This window comes from Scheffersomyces coipomensis (assembly GCF_036884675.1).
Source record: "Scheffersomyces coipomensis strain NRRL Y-17651 chromosome Unknown DFJ63scaffold_7, whole genome shotgun sequence".
Taxonomy (NCBI): domain Eukaryota; kingdom Fungi; phylum Ascomycota; class Pichiomycetes; order Serinales; family Debaryomycetaceae; genus Scheffersomyces; species Scheffersomyces coipomensis.
Window position 1 is genome coordinate 16,527 of NW_027042898.1, and position 15,622 is coordinate 32,148.

At 29.5% G+C, this 15,622-nt stretch overlaps 8 protein-coding genes across 8 annotated transcripts; 7 read left to right on the forward strand and 1 right to left on the reverse strand. All coding sequences in view use genetic code 12, as the record gives it.

The window, feature by feature from the left end:
• The first annotated feature begins 128 nt into the window (after positions 1 to 128).
• DFJ63DRAFT_229364 (uncharacterized protein) lies at positions 129 to 4,244 on the forward strand. The gene has a single exon (XM_064904242.1). It carries the CDS (start codon positions 290 to 292, stop codon positions 3,818 to 3,820), a length of 3,531 nt encoding a protein of 1,176 aa, XP_064759866.1. The 5' UTR covers positions 129 to 289; the 3' UTR covers positions 3,821 to 4,244.
• Positions 4,242 to 5,696, forward strand: DFJ63DRAFT_320667 (uncharacterized protein). Its single transcript, XM_064907224.1, has one exon. The coding sequence runs from the start codon at positions 4,589 to 4,591 to the stop codon at positions 5,291 to 5,293; it is 705 nt and encodes a 234-aa protein (XP_064759867.1). The 5' UTR covers positions 4,242 to 4,588; the 3' UTR covers positions 5,294 to 5,696.
• DFJ63DRAFT_229362 (uncharacterized protein) lies at positions 5,592 to 6,854 on the forward strand. Its single transcript, XM_064904241.1, has one exon. It carries the CDS (start codon positions 5,891 to 5,893, stop codon positions 6,728 to 6,730), a length of 840 nt encoding a protein of 279 aa, XP_064759868.1. The 5' UTR covers positions 5,592 to 5,890; the 3' UTR covers positions 6,731 to 6,854.
• Positions 6,855 to 6,978: 124 nt separating this feature from the next.
• Positions 6,979 to 8,109, forward strand: DFJ63DRAFT_337257 (uncharacterized protein; the record flags this gene model as incomplete). Its single annotated transcript, XM_064908523.1, has 3 exons — positions 6,979 to 7,224; positions 7,413 to 7,755; positions 7,814 to 8,109. The coding sequence occupies 3 exons, from the start codon at positions 6,979 to 6,981 to the stop codon at positions 8,107 to 8,109; spliced, it is 885 nt and encodes a 294-aa protein (XP_064759869.1).
• Positions 8,110 to 9,327: 1,218 nt separating this feature from the next.
• On the forward strand, positions 9,328 to 9,783 carry UBI3 (ubiquitin-ribosomal 40S subunit protein S31 fusion protein; the record flags this gene model as incomplete). The annotated part of the gene is made up of 1 exon (XM_064905297.1): positions 9,328 to 9,783. The coding sequence occupies one exon, from the start codon at positions 9,328 to 9,330 to the stop codon at positions 9,781 to 9,783; it is 456 nt and encodes a 151-aa protein (XP_064759870.1).
• A 12-nt stretch (positions 9,784 to 9,795) lies between these two features.
• On the forward strand, positions 9,796 to 12,652 carry SEC10 (exocyst subunit). The gene has a single exon (XM_064907225.1). It carries the CDS (start codon positions 10,127 to 10,129, stop codon positions 12,563 to 12,565), a length of 2,439 nt encoding a protein of 812 aa, XP_064759871.1. The 5' UTR covers positions 9,796 to 10,126; the 3' UTR covers positions 12,566 to 12,652.
• Positions 12,615 to 14,346, reverse strand: DFJ63DRAFT_234158 (putative lipid phosphatase). Its single transcript, XM_064904251.1, has one exon. It carries the CDS (start codon positions 14,122 to 14,124, stop codon positions 12,664 to 12,666), a length of 1,461 nt encoding a protein of 486 aa, XP_064759872.1. The 5' UTR covers positions 14,125 to 14,346; the 3' UTR covers positions 12,615 to 12,663.
• Positions 14,341 to 15,582, forward strand: DFJ63DRAFT_337261 (uncharacterized protein; the record flags this gene model as incomplete). Its single annotated transcript, XM_064908524.1, has 1 exon — positions 14,341 to 15,582. One exon carries the CDS (start codon positions 14,341 to 14,343, stop codon positions 15,580 to 15,582), a length of 1,242 nt encoding a protein of 413 aa, XP_064759873.1.
• Between the last annotated feature and the right edge of the window lie 40 nt (positions 15,583 to 15,622).

The following is a 15,622-nucleotide window of genomic DNA, read 5'->3' on the forward strand; positions in this document are numbered from 1 at the left end:
TAGCAAATTATTTATGGCTTGATAATATGGATGATGCTTTCAACCGTACAAACCAATAGAAGAAATAGATTAAAAGTTGTATAAAATAGTTACCGCTCAGGAAATTACTATTAATAATTTTTATTTGCATCCACAAATGCAAATTCATCTCGTCCCGTAAAAACTGAAAAGGCACAAAAACTGAAAAACCAGAAAAAAAAAATTATGCCATCACTCTCTGTATAAATATAAAAATTTTAAACCCCAAGGATAGTTACTGCAAAACGGTTTGGATCAACCAGAAGATGATATGAAGATGACGTCCACCAAACTAAATCATACTTCCAAGCTAGCGATCCTTGATTCCTATAACTATGTGTCGTTGACGTCTCCCTCTGATCATCAATTATCAGATATATTTGCATTTTTCCAATCTCAATACGATCCTTCTTTAAGTTTAGAAGATATTAAAACTATCATTGATAATGAAGGTGACATAAGGAAATCATCAGCTCAGGAACTCATCAAAGAGACATTAGTCAATTATGTCATTCGTTGGTATATGATAAATCCTTTGATGGATGTACTGTTATTGGTTAATATACTGAATCATTTCAATAGTATTTTCAATCGTATAATCTTAGATGTAAATACTATTCAACAACGAAAATCATTATCTTCCAACTATGGATTTGATTTCAATGCATCATTCAAAGATGAATCAGCTAGAATATTGCAATCATCATCGAAATATTCTCCTAATAACGTGTTTTACTTATCTGATATCGTCTTAAACTTGAATTTCAAAGTTACATTATCCTTATCATTAATGACTAATATTAATGGGAGCGAATTCTTAAATCCAATGTTTATAACCAATATCCCTAATGATTCAAATAATTATTATCCAAGTGGATTAATCAATCATTATCAATTAATCAGTTATCTTGAAAGAATCAATTTAAAATTCATTAAAGAAAATCGAAAAATTGTCTTATTCTTAGAATCTAAAAATCATTTATTAGAGAAATATTTATTCTCCAATATCGAGTTAATCTATATAAATCCAAAATTCGAACATAATTCATATCATCAACCTCATAAATGTATAAAATTCCCTGATTCATTTGGATTGAATGATTGGTTTAAATTCCACCTTTCCAATAATATCCCAACTGAATCTATCAATGAAGAAAATATCGATACCATTCTAAGTTCCGTATTAAAGAAGTATCATGAATGTACCAACAAGCTTTTATATGATGCGTTATATTATGAATTCAATCAATTAAACCTTTTGAAATCAAACTTAACTTCTTATAGTAATGTTAGTATTCCATTAGATAAATTCGTGGTTAAAGATGATGTTTTAAAAATCGCCAATGAATCAATCGTATCTTCGACAGCTCCCAATTACATATATTCAATTAAAGATATTTATTATATTATTTTAAAGTTGTTAAAATGGGAAAAGGGTAATAATCATACTGACATAGATCAAACTATAAATGAAAGTGATGAAGATAAAATTTTAAATTTCCTTATTAAAGATGTTTATCCGTATTTATTATTTAATGAAAGTTCTACATTGAATACTTTCCATTCATTCTTGAATGAATTCATAAATCATCATATCAATGATTCAAATCCATTAATTCAAAGTAAGAACCATGATCAGACTTCATCTATGTTATTGAAATATGAAAGTCAACATTTAGGTCCTTTAACTGAAGCTTTGGAAATTGAACATCAAATCAAACAATTAATTAATGCAGGTCAACCTTCACCCATAACAGCTACAACTTCTTCAACTCCCGCTAAAAGAATAAGATCATTATTAGGTGATTCAAGTACATCACCAACAGTTAAAAAGGCAAAGACTCTTGAACTTTTAAATAAGGATAAATCAATTGTGGTGGATGCTGAATCATCGAATGGAAAGTTCAAGAAGGCGATGTTTTCTGATGATGATAGTGATTCAAATGATGATTCGTTTGCATTGAAAGTAAGAAGTAGTAAGAATACCAGTCTCAGTGAAAAGACTAGTGATACAAGTGTTGATGTTAAACAAAACGGTCATGGTAATGGCATTGTTAATGGAAAGCAAGAAAAGTCTAAAGTTGAAAAAGTACAAAATGGTAATGTAGTAAAGCCAACAGAACACGAAGTTGAAAAGGAAAGTGTTGAAGGTGAAAAGGAGGAAGAGGATGAAAAAGAGGAAGATCAAGATGATAAGATGGAAATCGATGAGGCCCCAATTGCTGAAAGCAATGGACATACCGAAGAAAAGAAAGATAATTCTAAATCTAATAATGATGTATTCAATAAAGCGTTTGAAACAGAGTTGAAAGCTAAACCAATCACACCATCTCAACTGATCAATAGAAGACTTTCATCGGATAATAATAAATCAGGCACTACTGAAAGTTCATCAGAAGAAGAGAGTGATGATGAATCAAGTGATTCTGAAAGTGAAGATGATTCTGAGAATGAATCTGAAGATCATGAAAAATCAAAGAGGAAATCAGTACTTGTAAGTCAAACTCCATCTCCTGCACAATTAGTTAAAACTAAACCTATGATGAAACCAGTTCCGGTTAAAAGTAATTTAATAATTGAAAATAAATCATCAGACGAAGTTATCAAACCTACAAATATTGAAAATGGGAATAAAAAAGATGGTGACGATAAGATAGAATTATCATCGCAAACAACATCCAAGAGACAAGCTTTAACTAGGAATTTATCAAGTTTAGATTCATTACGATTACCATCTACTACAATTGAAACTAAAGATGCTAGACCAAAATCTGGTCCAGCTGCATCCAAACCTAAATTTTTCGCTCATCTTGAAGAAGATGATTCGGAATCAGATTCAGAATCAGAATCATCTGATGATGAAAGTGAGGATGATAAAGGGGCAGATGATGATGATGATACTCCTTCTAAAGTTGCATTAATTAATAAGTTTAATAAGTTAAGTAAAACTAAGGTTGAACCAAAAGTATCTACTCCGATGGTTAATAAAGTTACTAGTTTTACAAGTACTACCAAATCACCATTTACTGAGCTGCAAGATTTGCATTCACTGGAATTTGAAGAATCAAGTTCATCTGATTCTTCCGATAGTGATAGTGAGGATAATAGTGATAGTGATAGTGATAGTGATGATGAAAAGAAGGTGGAAGCAAAGAAGGTGGAAGCAAAGAAGGTGGAGGTAAACAAGGTAGAAGAAAAGGTAGAAGAGGAAGAAGATAAGGAAGAAAACGACGATGATGAAGACGATGAAGAAGAGGACGACGCCGAAGAAGAGGACGGCGACGAAGAAGAAGAAGGAGAAGAAGAAACAGAAGAAGAAAAGGTACAACAAGAAGAAGAAAAGGTAGAAGACAAGGTTGAAGAAAAAGAGGAAGTCATACCAGCCACTCCAACTAAAAGGTCACTTAGATCAACTCAGAAGCCGGTTAATATAACCACATCTACCCCAAAGATTGCTACTTCTATCCCAAAGGCCAATACAACCGTATCAAAGGCTGACACTTCTATAAAGGTTAATGGTTCAAAGGCTAATACTTCTATAAATGCCAATCCTCCTATAAAGGCCAATACTTCTTCCGTAGCAAAAGTCAATACTTCCATATCAAACTCACCTAGTAATGTATCTACATTATCGATGAAGATGAAAAAACTGAATGCAAGAAAGAGAACATCAAATCGATTATTAGATAAGATTAATAAATCGAATGTATCGAGTGTAGGATATGTTAAGAATAAGTCAAGTCCAAAGAAAGTGGTTAAAAAGATTGAATTTAGTTCTAATAGTGAAGATGATGATAATTAATAGAGTAAAAAAGGTAAAAGTTAATGTGTAACATAGTTGTAACTAGTACATAAATAATTTATAATTTGTTTTGTTTAAATGGGTTATTTGTAGGATTTTAGAGTTATAGTTTACCAACGTTCTAAACATATACACCCCATACACATGTCATTCATCATACACATTTTATTTGAAAATAATAATATTTCACGCTCATTTGTAAACCGATGGGTAGTTACGAAGTAACTATGGTATTATTCTAGTAGTATTGATTAGTATTAACTGTTATTGGATGTAATGATCATCTAGTTACTACGAAGTGATTCAGAGTCATCTTTTTGCATTTTGCCATCAAAAATTGTGATCACTCCTTCCTTGTTAGTAGTAATTATAACTTCCTTATATGACATCCCTTAACCGGCAGAGACCGGTTGAGTGGAAAAAAAGAAAAAAAAAAAAAAAAGAAATTAAAAAAAAAAAATATTTCAAACCTCAAAAATATAAAGGAGGATCAAATCCCTTATACCAATTTATATTTATTTAAAAGTCTTAAGACAGTTAAAATTTGCTTACTCCAGATTTTAATTATTTTGAAATTTTAACAATAATCGTATATAAATCATATCAGAATTCAACTACTGATCGTATGAATATCATCTCTGTTTAATCATATAAAAATATAGCATACCAAAGAAAAAAAAACACTGGCATAAAAAACAAAACAACTATTTCTATAAAAGTTTTCCAAAAAAGTCATATCAACATCATATTCATACCATTAACTCCCAGATGAAGCTTTTCGAATCTGAGCATTATTTCAATTATCCTTGGGATCAAGTAACAGCCGCCAATTGGCAAAAATACCCTAATGAATTATCAACCCATGTCGTTTCCGTTGACATTTTAAATCGTCTGATTGATGTCGATAATAAAACTTTAAGAACTGAAAGATTGATTGGTTGTAAACAAGCTATTCCAAATTGGTTATCGTTCATTGTTGGTGGACAGAAATTAAGTTATGTCAGAGAAGTTAGTGAAGTTGATTTAATTAATAATACTTTAGTTTTAAAATCTCATAATTTAACCATGAATCATATTTTATTAGTTAATGAAACTGTCATTTATAAACCTGATCCTCAATTAAAATCAAGAACGATTTTCACTCAAAGTGCTGAAATCACGGCATATGCTGCTATTACTCGAATTTGTGATAAATTAGAAGAATGGTCAGTGGAAAGATTTGGTCAAAATGCTAAAACAGGTAAATTAGCATTTGAAGGGGTATTGGATACATTATCTACGAAATGGGAAGAAAGTGGAGTGTTTGTATCTGATGTTTTAAAAGATTTTAATAATGATCTTACTGAAAAGACCAGTGATGTCTTGAGTGAAGTTAGTAAATTAGGATTATTTAAATTGAACTCCTCTTCATCAAACTCATCATCATCAACTTTACCATCGTCTGTATCATCATCCCCATCTTCAAGTCATTAAGTCCTTCTATCCATTTATTATTTTTGCATATCACGATTTCATTCCTTCATTCATTTGTTATCCTACTACTAGTTTAATTTTTTATGTGTTCATTTCAATTGTATATTAAGTTTAATAATCAAAAATCAGCATTTTATTTCATTCATTCATTCATTCATTTATTTATTTAGTTTATTTATTTCCATATCCTTCCTTCCATTCATTCATTCAATCAATCAATTCAATCAAAAATTAGTTTATCCTTACATTTTGTACATAGAATTATATATATCTAATTTTAATATTATTGTAAATAGATCTTTTATTGTGAGAGCTTTTTGTTTTTTTCAAATGCTTGCTTATTTATTTATTTATTCCTTTACGGTATTCATTCTTTAATTCATCTATTATCATACTAAAAATGTTGTAGTTTGTAATTGTAATTGTCGTTTACATCGTGTATATATATATATATACATATATAAATTGATCTATTTTTACTGTGTACCTGCATATAGCTTCCTTCCCATCTCATCATATAAATTTATTTTTCATACCAATTATTTATTTACTATACAAATCAATCATATCACTACTATCCAATTAACACCCCCCAATATGCCTTCAACATTATCTACTGATATCTTAGTTGATCCATCAGTTGATAATGACGATATAGAATCAATAACCCATCAACCCCCACTTAAAAGGCAAAAACTAGATCAATCCCATAAGATCATCACAGATGTCACTACTAATACTAATGATCAAAGTATAGATTGTGATGTTGATATTGATAAACTCTTTAATGAAATGACAGCATCTATCCCATCCCCTAATGATAATGAAGATGGGAAATTAGATGATGAAATTAATCGAGTCTTATCCACTCTTAATGACTTTAATGAACATATACCAATCCCAACCCAACAAGAAGCTGAAGAACAGACTTCATCATTTCCATCTCAATTCCATGATTTACTCGAACCTCTTACATCCACATCATCAATTAAAACTGGCAGTGGATTGGAAACTGATAATGAAGGAAGATCCCCCTTTGATTCTGTGGTTGATGGTACTAATCAAACTGATGAATCAAATACTACCGTATTTAATGAAGGAAATGAACCTCACCTCGAGACTAAAATCAATGTTAATACTGTTATGACTATCAAACAATCGATGATCAATACTTCGAAATTAATTTCATTATTCACTACTTTAAAAATGACATATTTAAAATTATGTAAAGAATTTAATTATTTATTACAAAAATTTAATCAGAATGAAACGATTAAAATTGAATTAATTCATGAAAATAATGAATTACGGAAATTATTAATGGAAATTATTAAAGATCGTGAAATTGAACGTAAAGATTTAAAAGCCAAGATTGTTCAATTAGAGTTATTAAATAAGAAGTCAATGGTGGTTAACGTGGAAGAAGTTTCTTCGTAAGCTTTTAACGTTCCTTACCATTCAGCATTCAACATTAGCATTATACATATATATATATACATACATACATAGACACATACATAGGTGACATCTTAGATGGATACTTTTAGCATACTTAATTCATATTTAGCATTTTTTAACAACCACTGAAGTCGCACTTTGTAGACAGAGAGCTAAAAATAAAGAAATCATTTGCAACACCATCCATTCTTTCTTAGAAGAGTTAACCTTCAATTGATTAAAGTAACATGTCATATCATAACAATCATCATCATCAATCAGAACTGATAGTATCATCATCATCATCATCAACTCAAGCATTTCAAAATTCCATTTTATTAGAATTAGAAATGATCTTATCAACTGTAAAACAAATAGATCAGAATTTAATCAATTCAATTCAATTATTATCGGATTCACCTCATCATAATGATCATCCTCATTATAAAGAACTTATCCAGAAGAATGTGATTGCCATTAATGACATCTTAAAAGTGATCAATTCCTAGGTTGGCACTACCTATATAGTACTAGTCTTAGTACTATGATGATGATGATGATGATGATACAAATTTGAAACGCGTCTTCAATTGATCAACAAAAAAATAGAAATATTTAATTTGATACAACACTTACAAGTTGATCATTTATAGAGTTACATCATATCATTCAAGTTAACAAGATGGATGGACAATCAGAATATATAGAGAAGTATCAAGAAGCAAAATTACAATCAATACGGAATCAAGATGATGACAATGATGATGCTGAAGAACTTGATGATGATGATTTATTACAACAATTAGAAAATGAAGAAGATGATGAAATATCTCATAAATATAGAGAAGCAAGAATGCAACAATTATCACAAGAATTCAAACATCTTAAACAATCAATACATGATCATGAACATGAAGAAGATTTAGGATCAGTTGAAACCATCACTAATGAAAGAAAAATCATGGAAATTGTCTTGAATCATGAAATTGTTATTATCCATTTTTATCAACCAAATTTTGAAAAATGTAAAGTATTTAATCAATATTTAGATATTTTAGCGGAAAAAACATTTACAATTAAAAGTCATTAATATTAAAGCTGAATTAGCTCCATTTTTAGTTCATAAATTGAATATTAAAGTATTACCATTTATATTAATTTATAAAAATTCAAATGAATTAGATAGAATAGTTGGATTTGAAAAATTAGGAGTAACTGCTACATCATCTGCTACTCCCAGTTATCAAACGTTTGAAAATTATTTATATATGAAGAATATTATTAATAGAACCAGTATTAAATTTGGTACCTTAAAGAATAAGGGAAATCGATATGATAATGATGATGATGATGAAGATGATTATTATGAGGATGATTAGGTACGACAAAACAATAAATCCAAAACAGTTCTAAAGAATGATTTATGATGTTTGGTTTGTTTATAAGTTAAACTTGAAGTCATTGAAGTTGAACTATTATTGGAATTAATTAATCGATTTAGAAATTCATTATCAAAATGAATAGGAGGTAATTTGATTCGTTTGGATTCAGGAGGTTTACTTAATTCAGTTTGTTTCCCATCGGTAAATAGATCACGACGATTATCTAGAACAGTATCACCAATCATTCATATATATAGGTATGTATGTATGTAATTAATTGATATGATGATCATATAAAATGAATGAACTTATTAATGAGGATGAATGCTGGTATGTATGTGTGTATGAGTATATCTTCTATAATGTTATAATATACTAAATCTATCAAATCCCAAAGTGGAAATCAAACAATTAACTTTATAAATAAATGAAAACTAAACTATAGACAAAGAAATGAAAATGAAAATGAGTAAATGAAGGAAGGAATGAAACTAAAACAAATGAAGAAGAAGAAGAAGATAATGACCAATAAATAAATAAAGGTATTTTAAGATGACTAGATATGGATGAATGATAGTTGTGTATTTTATGTTATGATTATGATGATTATGTTGTGATGTGTTTTGAGTGTTACGTAAATATAAATTTGCGGCAACCCCTATTTTAGCAGAAGGAACAACAACAACGGTGGTAAAGACAATGTGACACAGCAATTAAACAGAATTAATTAATCATATTTAATTTTTTAAACTTGAAATGACCACCCAGTTACTATGACTCCTAATTAACCTTTAAATGATGATGATGATTGGATTGAATTTACGATAGCTGTGTATATAATTAATTAAAACAAATATGGTGATGGTTTAACTGTCTTAGTTAATGGCATGATGTGCGAGTAATCACTCTATTTACATTTTATGTATCTTGATTGCCTAATTGGGTAATGTTATGTATTTGCAACGATCTATAACTACAAATGAGGGTTCTAGACCTTGAAGTCGGGCCTCTCACGTGATGTAAATTATGATAACTTTTTCTTCTTGTTCCGGGTAATTTTCTCCTCCTCTACAGAGTGCGAAACTGTTGCTCCTCCCATCAATCGAAAACAAATTTTCATCTTTCACTAACCAATTTAGATTCATTATTACTTCTTTTAAATCTTTACATACTCTTGGTAAGAAAGAAGCATATTATAGTTGCAGACAAGCCATAATGCAAATTTTTGTCAAGACTTTAACTGGTAAGACCATTACCTTAGAAGTTGAATCTTCTGACACTATTGATAATGTCAAATCTAAAATTCAAGATAAAGAAGGTATTCCACCTGATCAACAAAGATTAATCTTTGCTGGTAAACAATTAGAAGATGGTAGAACCTTATCTGATTACAACATCCAAAAAGAATCTACTTTACATTTAGTGTTAAGATTAAGAGGTGGTGGTAAAAAGAGAAAGAAGAAGGTTTATACCACTCCAAAAAAAATTAGACATAAACATAGAAAACATAAATTAGCTGTTTTAACCTATTATAAGGTTGATGAAGAAGGTAAAGTTGAAAGATTAAGAAGAGAATGTCCTCAACCAACCTGTGGTGCTGGTGTTTTCATGGCTAACATGAAAGATAGACAATACTGTGGTAAATGTCACATCACCTTCAAAGCTAACTAAATGTATTCTTGTTCTTAATTGAATAGGATAAATTGTTTATTGTTTATATATCTTGTGTATATTTATTATTAATATTACAATTTAATTAGTTTTAATTCATTTTATTATAACTGTAGTTTCCTTTAGTTTCCATCATAATATATTGTATAGCATAACTAGTATGGTTAGTTAACTATGGTAGATATTTGTATAGAGGAATGTCTCATATGGGGAATGTCTCTTTGTCTCCATTATCAAAAATGTCGTTTGACCGCCAAAAGTTAAATCAAAATACCATTTGACCGTCATAACAATCATCTTAACACCTATCACTTCCTATCCATCCATTCCCCCATTAATTGAGATGAGTTTCTCTATCTATGACTTGGATGATAAGATCAAGGATTATCTAAAACTAGATAACTTCCTCAAAGGCAAATCCATCAATGAATTCGTCGAATTAATCAGTAAAGATCATCTTTTAAAGGGTGCTGAAGTTAATAAACTTGAATATTTAGATCCAAAACCATATATTCGTACGTTTGAATCAACATTAAGAGAATTAAAACAATTACATCGGGATTCAGAAGATCAACGTCAATTGGGTGAAAAACATGTGGAATCATTTGAATTAAGACATTCAGAACAAGTTTTGAATTTAACGTCTAAATTCTCTAAATCAATTAATAGTTTTGATGTATTAGATCAAAATATATCTCAAGTATCAAGTAGAATCAATCCATTGGCTAATTCTTTAAATAAGATTTCAAATTCAAGAGATCAATCCACTGAAACTATCTTTTTAATTCGAAGTTATCATGGGTTTTATACTAAGGAGAAGTATGATCCATTAGAAGCTTTAAGAACTAATAAATCATTTGAAAAGAGAATACGATGTGCTAAAACTGTATCAAATCTATTAAGTCTTGCAAAAAAGATTGAATCACCTGATTTAGCTAAAACTATCAAATGTACCGCTGCTATTCAAAAATATAGTGAATTAATGGAAAGAACCCTTTTAAATAAATTCGAAGTTGCATTGGATGAAGCTCAGTTTGAAATGTTAAATGAAATATCAAAAATCTTATTTGCATTTAATGGAGGTGTAAGTGTGGTTCAAACTTATGTTAGTAAGAATGATATCTTTCCTCCTCCTGAAGTTGAAGAAAATTCAATTTTAGATGATGAATCAATTTGGAGTCAATTATCATCTCCAAAATTCGGGGAAGTTATAAAAGATCCATCTACTGAAAGTACGCTTGAATATTTAAGAATTCAAATTCAATCAAGAGCAAGAGAAACTTCAAAAATCTTTGATGATCCAGTTCATGTATTAAAGATCTTCATCCAAAGAGTTTATGCTCAAATCATTCAAAATAAAATATCAACCTTATTACAATTCTCATTATCGGTAAGTTCTTTGGCTCATGTTAGAATCTTACATACTTTATATATCTTAGTGGGAGATTTCACTAAATCTTTAAAACAATTCTTTACCGTCAATGAATATGATAAAGATGATGAATTAAGTACGATCTTAGATCAATCTTATTATGATATTTTCATGGAATATATTTCGGATTCAATTTATATATCACGAGAAAAGAAAAACTTGGAAGAATTAATCTATGATATGGTTCATAAATTAAATACTTATAATGAAAGAGCCATAACCGCTAATGCTTTATCGATCAAGATTGATAATATTGATAATTCAGAATATAGACCGGATCAACCCCAATCATCCACATCACTTAATGATAGATTTGGATTTAAGTTTATGGAAACAAAACGATTAAATCAATTTAGAACTTATGTGAAATCAAAATTATCCGATCGAAATTCAGTTGATTTTGATTCCGTTAATGCACCAGATCCTCAATTCGCTAATATAAATATAACTCAAGTTGAAACGATTTTAAAATCGGCAATTGAATCAATTGCGAGAATCTTAGAATTGATTCCTTCAAAAGCACCCGAATGTTCATTAGAAATATTAGAGATTTTATTATTTGATTTCGGGAGACTTTATGTGGGAGGAGGATTAGAAATTATTTATGATAAATTAAAACAAGAAAATAATGTATCCAAGATTCATTCCAATGTATCGATTGATTTAAATTATTTAAATGCTTTTAATCTTGTTAGTGAGACTTTATATTTGATTTCATCATGTGTGAAAAAGATTATTTTACCATGTTCAATCAATACTCCCAATATCAAAAATAGAATGGTTAATCTTACCAATAATTATGTTTCCCGATGTGAATTATCGTTAAATATAATTTTAACCGATACATTAGAATTAATCGCTAATAAAATTGCCTTTTTCCTAACTAAACAGAAAAAGAAAGATTTTTATTGTGATACAATTGAAGATGATACCGAAGCTTGTGAAAGTATAAGTGAATTTTTAATCTCAATTTATGATAAATCATCAATATCGTTAAATGGGAAAAATCTTGAATCATTCTTGAATAAAGTCGGAACCAATTTCTTAACTCAATTATTAGAACATTATAAAAAATTCATTGTCAATTCTACGGGTGGAATTGTTCTTACTAAAGATGTTATCAGATATCAATCTACGATCGATAAATGGGGTTTACCTGACTTATCTGAAAATTTCCAATTATTAAAAGAAATTGGTAATTTATTCACGGTGAGAGGAGATTTAATAAATTCATTGGTTACAGAAGGTCAATTGGCTACTTTAAAACCATATACTATTCGACAATATGTTTCAAAGAGAGCTGATTTTAATCCAAGGTATCTTGATAGAATGTTAAGTATAAAACGTTAATAAAATTTGAATCTATAAATTGAAAAAGAACAATAATAATATCTATATAATGCATGGTAATGAAATGAAGAAGAAGAAGAAGAAGAAGAAGTATAGGTCTATATATTTTTATAATAAAAATTTAAAATAAATATTGGTATAATGGTTACAATAGTAAGATGGATGGTAAACATTGGAATATCCGCCACTTCAGTTGATAATGGTTCCAGTTTACGATATGATTTAACTTTCTCTTCATCAAATGTGGGTAAATTTAAAGTAGGTGATTGATTTGATTCTCTATGAAGTAATGATATGATTTGATTCTTTTTATTGGGTACAATATATTCAATGATTAATCCTCCTAAAATTATGAAATACAATAAGACATATAATCTTATCGATATATATGGATGAGGCATATAACACATTTTAGTTTGATATGTCTCTTGATTCTTTTCATTCAATTGATCAGTTGGATTATTCAACGATAATAATTGAATAGCAGGATATTTAATCCCACTACTCATAGCTACTGATTTAACGGTGATTTCTCGGGCAACTTTAGGTTGGTTTTTATACATGTAAGGTTGTTGAATATCACAATAATCATGATCATCACCGGCAAATGCAATGGATGGACCTATTTTAGTGAGCACTTCTTTGGTTAATTCATGACTTATAACAGTTTGATATTGAACTCCCTTCTGAATGGGAAATTTCTGTTTGGATTCTCGTAATGGTCCACATAATTGTCGATCATTAAATCTATAGAATGGAACATGCATTAATAAGATCTTAGGTAAGGATGGATTCATGATCTTGGTATTGATATTATCGAGAAATTCACGTGGTTCTTTACTAATCTTTGGATCTAATGAAGATAATGAGATCGTATCTAATAATATGAAAGTATGATTTCCTAATTCTATGACATCATTCAATTCTCCATTAAATAAAGCAAATCGATTAACTGTTTTAATATCCATGGTATCAAATCCAATATCATGATTTCCTGGTATGGAAGATATGGTTAATCGATTAACTTTCTTAGGAAAGATTCGATTATAACGTTGATATTCATCAAACCAATAATCATTATCCCATTGTCTCCCCCCATCGAATAAATCACCTAAAAAGATAACATTATCAGGATCAATGTATTCTTGCATATACATATGATTTCGATGAAGGTAATTATCGGTTATTTTCTTGACGAAATAGTTGAACATAGCAGGTCTGCCTTGATAAGAATAATCATCAATGATTTGAGGATCAGCCACTAATGCAATTCTATGAGGTTTATTATCATCACTATTATCATTCCATTGTTCCCATTGATCCCAATGACATCGTTGGATGACATTCTTAACATAATTTCTTTCCATATATTGAACCAATAATAACCAGATCATAAACGTTCCCAATAGAATCTTCCATTGAATTTTACATAACCATGATTTAATATTATCAATAGTGGTACCATTATCCAAGATGAATTGTCTTCTGGCACTTATCAGTGGAGTAAGTGATAGTTCTCTAGTGAATGAATCTGACCTATCCTTCCTCTTATAGATCATATCTGTTGATTAGATATCCAAATAGGGGGAAAGAACAACTTTACTGTAAGCCTTTTAAACGGTGGTGGTGGATGTTAAATTCGCTTAGCCTGCCCGTCTAAAACTTTGTTTTGTGGGATGAAAAATAAAAATTTGGTGATACGCGTTCTGTTCAATTTTGATCTCAAGCATAGAATAGTATAGGAGTAGAGGGTAACCAGTTAGGAGTATGATAGGATGACTTCAACAGCTAAAGAAGAGACTGACAAGGATGATAATAAGAGGAAACTAAGGTCTAAGGATGAAAATCAAAAGGGTTCTAATGCCACTCTTTTCAATTTTGAAAATGTGAATAGTTTATTATATAGAGGTAAATCAATTCATATCAGTAAGGATACTTCATTCCATCATCCTTATAGTTATAATGGAGATATTCAATTGGTGCCGAAGGTAACTAATTCAAAACTGATAGAAGTACAAATCAGTACTAACTTATTACCTCGAAAATCAAGACAAATCGATCCTTTAGATGATAGTTTATACGAAATCTTTCATAAGAAAATGAAAAGAGAAGAAAAGATCATGGCCAATGAAGATAGGATTAGAATACTATCAGAAGTAGATAATCTCCAATCTCAATTACAATTGCTTAATCAATATGATTGGTTGCGATATTTACCTGGAATATGTTATATCAATAATCCTCATGATTATGATGAACTTGAAATAAAATTAGATTTAACTATAACTGAAATAACTAAATTAATTCGAAAATATGAAAATTGGAGAAGAAGAAATGAGAATTTAAGTCAGGAAATCAAACAATTCGATTTGAATGGTAGTCATGATTATGATGAAGATGATGAATATACTGCAAATGCTGATATTATACGAGAGAGAAGAAGAAAAGAACGAAGAAGATTATTGACTCCCCGTATAAAATTAAAACTTCACAATGGATTTACTTTAGTGATAGATCCTTTAAATCCTCCTGTTGTGGTACCATCAATAGAATTAGAACCTCAACCAAAACCAAAACCAACTCCAAAAAAGAAATCATCAGTAAAGAGTAATGGTATAAAAGTTAAGAAAGTAACTAAACCAGATATGATCAAATCAGACACTCATAAACCAAGAATACAATCTTTCAAATTAGCTGAAATAACAGATAAAGATATAATCCACCTTCTGGCAAATTATGAAAAGGAAATTGCCTTTGGTAATTTCATTCGTATCTCTAATATAGCGAAAGATGGATTTCAATTACCTCGTCAATTAAAACGACTAGCAGAGAAATCAGAAGATGATCGTCAAAATTTACTGCATCATAGTACGAGTTCAGATATACCGAGTTCAGAAACAAATGAAGTAGTTTCCTTAATTACTGAAACTGATGAAGTTATATCCTTAATTACAGAAACTACTGAAACTTCTCAACTTTCTGAACATGATAGCACTAATAATCTTACATCAACTTAGTTCTATTAACATAACTTCATAATCATTAATATATATACAG